This window comes from Podarcis vaucheri, assembly GCF_965113315.1.
Source record: "Podarcis vaucheri genome assembly, chromosome: 11".
Classification (NCBI taxonomy): domain Eukaryota; kingdom Metazoa; phylum Chordata; class Lepidosauria; order Squamata; family Lacertidae; genus Podarcis; species Podarcis vaucheri.
In genome coordinates, this window is record NC_138749.1 from 20,360,110 (window position 1) to 20,373,289 (window position 13,180).

Sequence of the window (13,180 nt, forward strand, 5' to 3'; positions counted from 1 at the left end):
CCTGTCAGCGTTTAAGCTTACCATCCCGTCATTAAACCAAAGTAACAGGGTTTTAAGAGAATGAGAGGGAGATATGTTTGTATTTCACTGATTGGTTCCAAGGTTGGCTCTCCAACCTGCTGTTGAATTTATTAAAAAAATCAATTGTGCCAAGACACCTCACCATCCCTAATCGGTTTATGGTTGTAGAAATTTACTCCTCAGGCAGTAAATGAGATCATCACACGCCTGCAAGTTTCCTGGCTGTGAAACATTTATAAAAAATCAATTGACCACTGTAGAATGAAATGAACTCTTTTTGTTCTTGTTTTTTTAAAAAAGTATAAGATGCAAAGTACAGTAGTTTTATTATGTCACCTGCAGCCTTTCCGTTATTTGACTTAGTGTATCTTAATCACGTTTACTCCAAGGTACGATCCCCTGAGTTCATCGGGACTCAACCGCCCCCCCCCAACCAGAGTCCATCTCACTCTGTATTGCCAACAATGATGGTCATTGACAGTCTGTGCTTTCAGACAACGGTTTTTCTTAGTCTATCTGGAGATGCAGGAGATGGAACATAGACCTTTTGAATGCAAAGCATATTCCTCAAAAATCGATCTGCACATCTGCCAAGTTTGTAACTGTCACTTCCCATCATTCAGCCCAGGAGCAGCCTTAAGGGGGGTACTCTCTACATGTTGTTGGACTCACATTGTCTCTGACAGTGTGGCAGATGGTCAGGAATGCTGGGAGTTGCAATCTAGCAGCAGCTAGAGAGAGCATCAAGTTGTCTACCCTGCTTCAGGCTCTACTGCTGCCCACTTTAGACGAGGGCAGAAGACACCAAGCACTGAGCTGTGACTCTTAATCAGATTCTGGCAGTAACCGGTCATGCCAGATCATTAGTCTGCCTTCTAGCTTAAGATACACATGGCTGGTTGTATGCTACAGAATCACAGAATTGTAGAGTTGGAAAGGACCACAAGGACCATCTAGTCCATGCGTAGGCAAACTAAGGCCCAGGGGCCGGATCTGGCCCAATCGCCTTCTAAATCCAGCCCACGGACAGTCCGGGAATCGGTGTGTTTTTACATGTGTAGAATGTGTCATTATACAGTGGTATCTCAGGTTACATACACTTCAGGTTACATGCACTTCAGGTTACAGACTCCACTAACCCAGAAATAGTACCTCGGGTTAAGAACTTTGCTTCAGGATGAGAGCAGAAATTGTGCTCCGGTGACGCAGCAGCAGCAGGAGGAGGCCCCATTAGATAAAGTGGTGCTTCAGGTTAAGAACACTTTCAGGTTAAGAATGGACCTCCGGAACGAATTAAGTACGTAACCCGAGGTACCACTGTATTTAAAATGCATCTCTGGGTTATTTGTGGGGCCTGCCTGGTGTTTTTACATGAATAGAATTTAAAATGCATCTCTGGGTTATTTGTGGGACATAGGAATTCGTTCATCCCCCCCCCCCAAAAAAAAATATAGTCCGCCCCCCCACAAGGTCTGAGGGATAGTGGACCAGCCCCCTGCTGAAAAAGTTTGCTGACCCCTGATCTAGTCCAACCCCCTGCAATACAGGAATCTTTGTGCCCAACGTGAGGCTCAAACCCACTACCCTGCGATTAAGCATCTCATGCTGGCTAACTATTTTGGCGGTGTTTCCCCCCTGCCTTTTGCACTGCCTTTTGACTGTTGCTGTTGCTGAATGTTTGAAGATTCTGGACAGATTAAAATAAAGTACTTCTTCACACAGCTCATAGTTGAACTATGGAACTCCGTCCTTCAGGACGCAGTGATGGGACCACCAACTTGAATGACCTTAAAATAAAAAGGTAAAGGGACCCCTGACCATTAGGTCCAGTCGTGACCGACTCTGGGGTTGCGGTGCTCATCTCGTTTTATTGGCCGAGGGAGCCGGCATACAGCTTCCAGGTCATGTGGCCAGCATGATTAAGCCGCTTCTGGCGAACCAGAGCAGAACACGGAAACGCCGTTTACCTTCCCACTGGAGCGGTACCTATTTATCTACTTGCACTTTGTGCTTTCGAACTGCTAGGTTGGCAGGAGCAGGGACCGAGCAACGGGAGCTCACCCCATCACGGGGATTCGAACCGCCGACCTTCTGATCGGCAAGTCCTAGGCTCTGTGGTTTAACTCACAGCGCCACCCGCGTCCTGGCATTAAAATAGGATTGGACAAATTGATGGAGGATAAAGCTACCAATGGCCACTAGCCGTGATAGTTATGCTCTGTCTTCATGATTGGAGGCAGTAAATGCTTCTGAATACCAGTTGCTCGGAAGCACAAGAGGTATTCTGCTTCAGTGTTTCCCATCTGGGTGGTCACTGTGAGAATGAGATGCTGGTCCGGCAGGCTCTGCTTAGGTTTTTTATGACTGCAAGTGGCACGCAGGTTCCACAGTGTGCAAAATGAGTCAGAAATCCTTGCCCCGCGATCTGATCCAGCGTGGTAGTTCTCATGCTCTTACGGCCTCCGTCTGCAGCTGAGCCAGGATTTGTTCAACGCAATCTATTCACCAGAATCTGCTGGCTCGCTGGTTTGCAGACATCCAGGGGCCTGTTAATCAGTGCATTCATTAAGCTGCATTTAATTGCCCGGCAAAGATGCATCCTGTTCTACACAGAACATAGTAGCTCTTTCTGTTTACATGGAAATCGAAAGGATGCATTAATTTGGGGGTTATGAAATAGTCAAAGACCATTCTTTAAAACAAAATAAGAAATGTAAGAGTATAAGAAGAGTCAGCTGGATCAGGCCAGCGGCCCATATACTGTGGCGGGGAGTTCCATAGTTTAATTACGTGCTGGGTACTTTTTTTTATTCATCCCGAATCTTCCAACATTCAGATTTCATTGGATGTACAGTACACAAGTTCTAGCATTATAAGTGAGGGAGAAGAAGTTTTCTCTGTCCATTTCCTTCATGCCATGCATGCTACTTTCCTTTTCTCTAAACTAAAAAGTCCCAAGTAGTGCAATCTTTCCTCAAAGGGGAGTCGCTTCTTCCTGTTGATCATTTTCACTGCTCTTTTCTGCAGCAATGTGTATTTATTTAGTAAAGCAAAACACAGGAACTGGGAAGCTCTTAAAACGGAATTGTTATAAATCTAGTGTCGGCAGTTATTCTGAAAAAGCTGCTCCGTTTTTTGGCAGAGTTTTTATTTATTTACTAACAGTATTTCTATGCCATTTCTATACGGCCTAGGACCCTCGTACCTACGGGACCGCCTCTCCTGGTATGTCCCACAGAGGAACTTACGGTCTTCAAACAAAAACATCCTGAAGGTCCCAGGCCACAGAGAGGTTAGGCTGGCCTCAACCAGAGCCAGGGCTTTTTCGGCTGTGGCTCCAATCTGGTGGAACGCTCTGTCACAAGAGACTAGGGCCCTGCGGGACTTGACATCTTTCCGCAGGGCCTGCAAGATGGAGCTGTTCCACCAGGCCTTTGGTCAGGGCACAGCCTGACTCCCTCCTTTGGCAATCTTCACAGAAATTTAGCCTAATGGTTGCCATCAATTTGATTTGAATTAATTTTATAATGAAATGATTTTAGAATGTTGTACTATTTTATTGTTGTTAGCCGCCCTGAGCCTGGCTTCGGCTGGGGAGGGCGGGATATAAATAAAATTTATTATTGTTGTTATTATTATTATTATTATCCTCGTAGTTTTCCCAGACCCCGGTAAGCAAGCCGTCCGCCTCACAGGAAGGCAATTTGGGGGCTCCTGACTTTGCACAATTTCCACCTTTGTGCGTGGACCCCCGGAACCGAACCCTCGCAAAAGTGGTGGGTCTACTGTACACCTTTAATTGTTCAGTGCATGCAAAGACTGGCTTGGCTCTTCGACGGCTTGTAAGGCCTTCCAGCTGAACGGGTCTGGGTGCCCTTAGCACTTTCGGCTACTTCAGATCATGCTTTGCACCTCTTCTTCACCCACTCAAATTGTGATTCCCTAGAGTGGTTGCTGACAACACACACCTAATATGTAAAGCAGGAGGTCCCTATGAGTCAGAGGAAGAGGCCACTGAGGAGTCTAATAGTATATAATTGGGGGGACGGAACAGATGTCGAAAAGGCAACTTGTACACGAAGAAATGCGGCTTTTCACTTGAGGCCTTTGTGTGTGTGGCTCAGCTGAAAGGAGAAATGGTCTCCTTGTTGCCCGTATCATCTCATCCTCCGAAGAAGTATTTGATAGCTCCTCCGTGGTGTGTTTCCTTATCAGGTTTCGCAAAAGCTACCTAGCTCCATCGCAGCAGCTTCTGGTAGTGACAGAATGTTATCAGATCATGTGAGGTTCAGCTGGGGCTGTTATTGAAGCTGACATCTGCAGTGCCTGGTTCTTCCTGGAAAGCGAGGCTCTGATTGCAGGCTGTGTTCAATAAACTACGTACTTGAAAGGTCATTCAAGTAGCAGGGTGAGAATTTCTTGCTTCACAGAAACTGTCGCTGTTGCGTGCGCCCATTTCAGTGGCCCTCCCGTAGGTGGCAAGGATTCCTTATGGTCCTTATTTGTATTGGAGGCGGCTACCCGTCCCTCTTGAGACTCGCTGGAGAACAACAGAGAGTGCAAAAGAAAACAAGAATTCCCTTGCTGGCTTGGAGCAAAGTTCCGTCACATCCAGAATTATAGAATCATAGAATCATAGAATAGAATCATAGAATCATAGAGTTGGAAGAGACCACAAGGGCCATCGAGTCCAACCCCCTGCCAAGCAGGAAACACCATCAGAGCACTCCTGATATATGGTTGTCAAGCCTCTGCTTAAAGACATCCAAAGTAGGAGACTCCACCACACTCCTTGGCAGCAAATTCCACTGTCGAACAGCTCTTACTGTCAGGAAGTTCTTCCGAATGTTTAGGTGGAATCTTCTTTCTTGTAGTTTGGATCCATTGCTCCGTGTCCGCTTCTCTGGAGCAGCAGAAAACAACCTTTCTCCCTCCTCTATGTGACATCCTTTTATATATTTGAACATGGCTATCATATCACCCCTTAACCTCCTCTTCTCCAGGCTAAACATGCCCAGCTCCCTTAGCCGTTCCTCATAAGGCATCGTTTCCAGGCCTTTGACCATTTTGGTTGCCCTCCTCTGGACACGTTCCAGTATGTCAGTGTCCTTCTTGAATTGTGGTGAATTCCAGGCTTGGGTTTTGTTTTGGTTTTTTGAAGCAGCCAAGCTGATGCTTCTGGGCACGTTTGCAATCTGGACATTAAGGTGAGAGCTGCCTGGTGTTTGTCTCCAGTATCTAGTACTCAAGAGATAAACTGCTTCTGACTATGGAGGTTCATTTATCTATCATACCAAATAGCCTCTAAGAGATCTATCCCCCCTTTGAATTCGTTGAATCCTTTTTTTTAAGCCATCATAGAATAAGTAAAGGGTAAAGGGACCCAAGACCATTAGGTCCAGTCATGACCGACTCTGGGGTTGTGGCGCTCATCTCTCTTTATTGGCCAAGGGAACCGGCGTACAGCTTCCGGGTCATGTGGCCAGCATGACTAAGCCGCTTCTGGCGAACCAAAGCAGCACACGGAAACGCCGTTTACCTTCCCGCCGGAGCGGTACCTATTTATCTACTTGCACTTTGATGTGCTTTCGAACTGCTAGGTGGGCAGGAGCAGGTGAGCAACGGGAGCTCACCCCGTCATGGGGATTCGAACCGCCGACCTTCTGATCGGCAAGTCCCAGGCTCAGTGGTTTAACCCACAGCACCATCCGTGTCCCTGATCATCATAGAATAGAAACATAGAATTGTAGAATTAGAAGGGACCCCGTAGGGTTGTTTAGTGCCGCTTTGAAAATGGGGCCCGAACCCACAGCCCTGAGATTAAGAGTCTCATGCTCCACTGACTGAGCTATTCCAACAACCCATCAATGGGCTTTAAAAGGCTCTTTGGGGATTTCTTAAGATACTTGTGTGCAGAAATAAGACATAGACGTGTCATAGAGTTGGAAGGGATCCCAAGGGTCACCTAGTCCAACCCCCTGCAATGCAGGAATCGTCTGCCCAATGTGGGCAAATGCTTCTGGATTGGTTAAACACCACCTGACTTGCTTGGTCATCAGCTGTAGTGCACAAGATCACTCGTGTAAAAAAAAGAGAGAGAGAGAGAGAGAAATGGGACTGCAGTTGACTATCAAGGGTAATTAGTAAGTAATCCAGTGATTAAGAGTGATATAGATGGGGGCAGAGTTGTCATATATCTCAGTATCAACACTAGGCGTATGGGGTTTGGCCAGCTCCCAAAATCTATGAATAGAATCTATAAATAGAAGGATAAAGCAACAGAGCACTTAGCTCTCATCCAGAACTAATGAAAGTCTTCTCTTTCTCCATGCCCAGTCTTTCATCTGAAATTGCATTGTGTGAACGACTGAATGCTTTGTTGGGGGGGGGGTGGAATCGATGTGAACCACTTACTAGCAGGAGCAGTTCTGGCTTGTGGAATAGAAGTGTCACTGGGCATGAGAAGACCCTGTTCGCACCTAAACTGGTGTTTGGGCAAACCTCGAGCCTGATGATGCCCCCTGTTTGTATCCTGTTTTGTTTACAGTCCTGTCAGCACTCACCAATGGAGTTTGCTGTTGTAGAGTTTAAAATACCCTATGAGGTATGAGCAACCCTATGTAGAAGACACGTACAATGCCCACTACATACAGAAGCAAGAAATCAATTTAGAAAACCTTTGTTCATGAAGGAAATCAATTTAACCAAAGCTGGGAGAGGTTGAAATGGCTGCTGAGCGATGCCGATCACTTTGTAACTTAGAAAATAGCTCTCCATGCCTTGGCAGCTAGGAAATTAGGGCAAAAGAACTGGCGGTAAATTGCAAAGGGGATTTGTGGATTTAATTTGTACATTTTATATGAGATCTGCCTTTTATTCTATGCAACGAAGAATATTAGTAGATCTGGATGTGGTTTTACAGTATATTTAGTGACTGTTGAATGTATTAGATGTTTTAGGCTACTGCAGTAAAAGTTTATGATGATGTAGAGTTATTTAATTGTAAGGGACCAAAGGTCTTCTCTGCCTGAAGACAGAACTACTCACTCATCAGTCTTCACTAGGGATGGGCAATTGGTCACCATAGCATCTGATGTGAAGGACCCATGCGCTCCCACAAGAGGCAAAGAGGTTCTTTAGAAATGCCCCAGTAGGAACAGCCATTGATGTTCCCTGCCAGAGAACATTCTCCCCTCCTCCTGCAGCTCTGCTGCTCCTCCTGTGTGAGAGCCAAGAGACAACCAAAAGGCAGGCAAGGAAGAAATTCTGGTGGACCTCTAGTTATGGTTCATATTGCGGGAGGAAAGGTCTTGAAGAGAGCTAACCCTGGGCTTTAACTAGTGCAGGAGTGAGTCACTGTGCAAAACCAAGTTTGCTGAGCCTTCAGCCTTTGCTCAAGACCAAACAGGACTCTTTCAAAAGAGGGGTAGGGGAGTACTGGCTGGTTGACTGGCAAGCGATGGCAGCAGCTAGGAGGAGCCTGGCAGGATCATTCTTGGGTGGGCAGCTCTCTCTCCCAAGATGGTCCTAGCGCTGTTTTGGGTGAGAAGGAAAAGAGAGCCTGCAGCAAAGAGGAACCAGGAGCCAAACCTATTAGCTGGCTTTGGTCAGCTGTGGCACTAACTCTGTACCATAGCTGTCAACATTTCCCTTTTTTTAAAGGGAAATTCCCTTATTGCGAATAGGATTCCTCGCAAGAAAAGGGAAAAGTTGACAGCTATGCTCTGTACCCTCATGGGGGGCTTTTGCCTGGCTAGAATGTGTCATTGAAGATACAAGTCTCATCCATTGCTCCACCCACTTTCGTCTCTGGTCCTGCCCACCACTAACAAATGGTCCCTGGAAGCCTTCTCCATAAAGGAAGGTGGATCTCTGGGATGATGATGATCCTCATTCTTGCCTCATTTGGACAAAGCATTTCCAGTAGGCTCCACTCCAGCTTTTGCCTGGGCACTGGCGTTTTCGTTTCTTTATTTCGTGGGTTGGCAGCCCTGCACCGAGATTGTGCGTCTTAAGTGAGACTTCAAGCTTTGCTTCTTTGGGTTTTAGCTGTGCCCCTGGCTGGAGTCCAGCCCAGGCACGGCGCCAGTCCCAGGCACAGCTGAGCTGCTTTGGCCCAGCCAGTACTCAGACACGCCTAGGGTGTCAATAAACCCTTTCCCTGACAGGCCCAAGGATCTCTGCAGCCTCTCCCGGAGAAAAATAATAATATTCTGGAGCCCATTCCTTGTTTTATTATGTAGATCCTTTTAACACGCAAGCCAATTTTCCCCTTTAAAAACAAGCCTTTCCTAAAAGGGAGGTAGCATAAAATATGGTGCGCTGACCAAAAGAGGGCCAGGGGTCCTACACCTTTAAACAGAATTGCCAACCAGAAAAAGTACGAGATGGGTCAGGTAAAGGAAAGAAGATGGGGTGTTGTTTTAAAATCAAAACAATGACTTGTGTGGCTTATTCCAAGGATTCTACCAATTCCCTAGTAAGGTACAAGGAACTATTAAGCTTTCAAGAAGTGTAGCACAGTGCCTCAAGTTGCTTCCAGACAACCTGTTTATTGAGCATTTGTCCTGATTTGTTTGCAGAGAGGTCAATCAATTAATCACATGCCTTGAGACACACATGTCTCAAGGCGATGTACGTAATGCAACAAAAACAGCACAGAAAATAGCAACAGATACATTTTAAAACAGTACATTTTAAAAACCCCTGGCAGAGACCCCTGCGTCCAGCTGGGAAGTCAGGTCAAAAGAAATGTCCTCAATTGTTTGTTTGAGAGCCTGTCGTATCTCGACAGGAATGCTGTTCCGCAGTACAGGGAAAGCCACACTTTAAAAGCCCAGCTCCAAGTTACTGTGGTTAGATAGTGTTGTACCAAACAAATGTTAATCAACACTTTCCAGTGCATTTCTTCCTCACTTTTCTTAGTACAGAAAGTCCAATTTTGGGGGTGGAGAGAGAGAGTGTGTTTGTTGCACAAGAATACTAAATCAGCTGTAATTGCACCACTCAAACTTGCTGGTAGGTGATCGAGTCCCGTCCAAAAATGGCAACAGTCTAGAAGCACCCTAGAATGGAACTTCATGTTGTCTTGGCAGACCCAGGTATGCTGAGATCACGAATGTGCGGCTGTCGGGAGGGGGCCATTGTAGAAGAAAGTTCATGAGCAGGAAGGAATGAGTGCTTAACGCCTGCTGATTCTAAAAATTCCTCCAAGGCTGTTCATCGCCCTGGCCAGACTTACCTCTGGAATTAGAGTCCAGTTTGGTAGTGCTGCGCTGTGAGCTTTCTGCAGATTGGGGGGGGGATCATGATGTTAGGGGACCTAAGCATCTGTCTGGCCGTCTTTCAGTCTGCTCAAAAAAGGGGTCATCCTATTTATAATGCAGCGAGGTTGGTGCCACTGTTCTTTGAAACGGTATCATGAGAGGCATCCCATAGATTCTCTAAAAATAACAGTGTGATTGGCTTGCTAATGCACTGATCTTTGCCACTCGAGTAATCTTGAATTTGCCCCCTTTCTGCGTCTGCACTGGGTTCACAGAATAAAAAGAGCACCTTGGCTGCAATCGCAGCCGCTGAAACTCAGGAGATATCTTGCACTACATTCCGGAGCATGTGGACTGACTCAGAAGTAAGTTCTACTGAGTTCTGTTGGGATTGCTCCCAATAGAATTGCAGCCTTAACTAATTTTTATTTTTCCTAAAGTTATGCTCAGCAGAACCCATTTGATAATTCAAAAGCTATTATGGATAGTTTCTAGGGAACACCATAAAAGTCACCCATTGCATTAAGACTCGCATCTCCTCCAAACAACCTGCTTATTGCACATTCCTCTGCTTGCACAGAACTTATGCGGAGGTTGGATTATATTTGGTCTTTGCTGAATATTTGTTCCAATTTGTTTGCAGGGAGGTCATACCACAATGAGCATTCCTCCTGATTTGCTTGTGGAGTGTTCATCGGCTCATCCTGCACTTTCAGTACAATTTCTTTTCTTTTCAAGTGGATTTGTTGCATTAGGGCAACAGAGCCCTTTAATCTGCTTCAACTGTGCAAACTTAACTTTCCTGGCATGTGCTTAAATCTCTCCCACTAAATATTGACGATCTGGAAGCACCCTTAAAGTACAGTGTTCCAGCACTGCAAACTATACCTGTTAAAATTGCCTTTTTTTACATAGCTTTTAAAGGTGCACGAGCCTTGACCTCTTTTTCACATGATCAACCTAGGGAGAGCCTGGATCAGAATTGGGGGGGAGGAGGTTTTATTTAACCATTATTTAACATCTTGCAGAACATACCACAAACCCCAACTGCCACTGGTTTGGAGGGGTCAATTTATCATCGATTTGTTCTGTTTTAATGCACCATGAAGCAGATTTCTTAATCCATCGGTAACTATAAACCTCCCTTCGTGTTCCTTTGTCTCATCCTTGCTTTGCTCTCAAAACATATGCGTGTATAAAGGCTATGTAGAAATGTGTCCCTATGACGAGATGCTTGACAAACTGCATTTGCTTTTTAAAAAGGAATCTTTGTATGTTTGAGGAGGAAAGAGAGATGACTTGCAGCACATTCCTAATGGCCAAGCTATGCTTTGGCTATGCTGTTGAAATGGACCACCTTTTCCTAACCTGGTACCCTCCAGATATTATGGACTACAACTTCCCATCAGCTGCAGCCAGCATAGTCAGTGCTCAAGGGATGATGGGACTTGTAGTTCAGCCACATCTGGAAGCCACCAGGGTAGGGAAGGCTAAATTGGGTCAGTATGTACTCCTCGTTTTAGAAGTTATCCATTATGTGACCATAATCGCCGTCTAAACGCTAGCCAGGAATTCAGTATATGCAGCGAGGTCCAGAACACTTTGATTTTGAATGCAAAAAAAAATAGGAAAAAAGTTTTGTGCATCTGTTTTAAGCATAGCTGAGCTTGATCTAATGAGGAGAATTCTGACATTGCTGGCATTTAGCCACTTACCATTGGCCTCTGCTGTCAGCTGTGGGAGAGGAATAGCTGTGAGGCCTGAGGGCTTTTGCAACTGTGGAAGTTTGTGGAGGGATTTAATTCCTTCCAGCTGGCGAAGAGTTCTGTCTCGTTTCCATTGGGCAAGGGAAGGCCTTCAAAATCGGTCCCATTATGTGGAAATCTGTGTGCATTTCATTTTTCAAGGGCAAGAACTGAGACGCGCTTTCTTCTATTTTCTTTTTTGCTGTTGCAAGTCTTGCCATGAGTTGTTTGGGGAGAATGCATAAATATATTTGCAAAGGACAGCACAAAAGTCTTTTCCCTAGGGAAAATAGTGCAAAACGGAATAAGTTCTTAGCCCTTCTTTTACACTATATAATAGTGGATACCCACAAACATTATTCATGACTTTATTTGGACTAGCTTATAACTTTACTCTCATTCTCATACAAATTGTCAATTTCACTGTACCTACAGTTGTACACTCTGGAAACTTTCTGGATCGACGGTTGCCATGCATTGTCCATGTGACTGCCCTTGAAGGCAATTTGGAAGCTTCAGCTAATGCAGACCATAGCTGCCAGAACAGTAAAGCCAGATGGGATCACACAATACTGATTCTGAAAGATCTAGCTTGACTGCCCGTTCAGCTCCCAATCCCAATTCAAGGTGGTGGAACTTAAACGGGTTGGGACCAAAATACCTGAAGGACTGCCTCTCCCTATCCTAATCTGCCTGTGTCTTAAGAGCTTCAGGGAATTGCCATGAGGAGTTTCTTGCATGGCAAGGAGGGACAGACCCTTCTCTGCAGTGTCACCCCATCTGTGGAAAGCTCTGCAAAGGGACTATAACGGTTGTATTCACCTTGTTTTTATATGGTTCTTTGCTGACCTTTTTTCACGGGCATTATATCCCATTTTAATGTTGTTGCTTATTATTACTATGTTGTACACTAAGTGATTTTTAAAAAATAAAGTATTACGTGGTTTATAAATGCTTATAAATAAATAAATTGTAAGAAGAACTAAAACATTGCTAAAGTCCATTGATTTCACCGGGAAAGATTTAGGCGCATGCTGGGTGTTCTCTCTGAAATCAGCAGGACATAAAAGTGCTTAATTTTTGCTGGATCATATCCACTCTATTCTTGTTCTCTGAAATCGGCTAGACTGACGCCATATATCTGTACTGGTTTAATACTCCCCTCCCACCCCTTGCCAGGAAATAATAGTTATATGGGTAGGCCAGATGGATTGCTAATGGAATCGGGTCCATCTTCACCCAGCTACAACCCCCGGACTTCTTTGTTGATGGTTATACCCTTATTAAACCAATATAGCTCATGGAAATTGTTCATTGCCTGCAGTAATTCCTGGCCCAGTAGCCTCCCTCCAAGAGTGGGATTTACTGTCTTGTACAGTGTATAATAGGCAGTAATATTTTACAAGGCAATAACGTTTATTATAATCTCCTCCTCAACTCCATCCAGCCACCCAATAAACTAGGAGACGGGTGAAACAGAATTTTACATCTTACAAGTGGTTAATGTAATGAGCTTGACATTATTGTCTCTTTTCACAGTTGTGGAATCCAGAGGCATGGATCTTCGTCTCTTGCTGTTTATTCTGGCACTGGTGTCTGCGAGCGATTCCTCCTCCACGGACGAGGGTGAGTGTTGGTGAAGAAAAGCTTTTGATGCACTGTTGCTGAGCTCTGTGTGATGTACTTGACACTAGATACTTGCTCACCATAGTTTTCATGCTAGGGCTGCTGTTTTTACCTTGCTTGGTTCAATGATTTAGCGCTGAACCGTACTTCAGAGAGCACTTCTCCTCATATGAACCTCAACTTATTGGTTGAGGTCATCATCAAGGGACACGGCCAGTGTACCCTAGAGGACAGGAATAGGAAAACATCTGCAACCGAGGATTAGGCCTTTTCAGTTGTGACTCCAGGGTTATGGACTGACCTTAAAGATTGTGTACTTCGCTGCCTGTCTTTTAAGTGATTTTGTAAAGCTCACTTATTGGTAAAGCCTGGTGGCATTAAGACCTACTAGTTGTTTTGTTTTCATTTTTGTGTTTTTCATTTTGAGAGCTAAGGTGATGTTTCTGGTAATGATAACATTGTTGCTTGTATATATCAAGTTCTGATATATTGTGAGGGGACTGCCTTATCCTCTAATCCAAC

The 13,180-nt window shown here is 45.0% G+C and overlaps 1 protein-coding gene across 4 annotated transcripts in view; it reads left to right on the top strand.

Annotated features, from left to right (window-relative positions):
* Positions 1–13,180, top strand: part of GHR (growth hormone receptor) — a 107,662-nt gene that overhangs the window by 39,044 nt on the left and 55,438 nt on the right. For 3 of the 4 annotated variants that reach the window (XR_014224481.1, XM_082241891.1, XM_082241892.1), the window contains exon 2: positions 12,572–12,658. Coding sequence is in view for 3 of the 4 variants with exons in the window: in XM_082241891.1 (XP_082098017.1) it covers positions 12,572–12,658 (87 nt within the window). In the remaining variant the exon portion in view is untranslated. Of the gene's footprint in view, positions 1–4,488; positions 4,636–5,145; positions 5,229–12,571; positions 12,659–13,180 lie in introns of those variants that run through there. The other variant, XM_082241893.1, reaches the window with a different exon arrangement.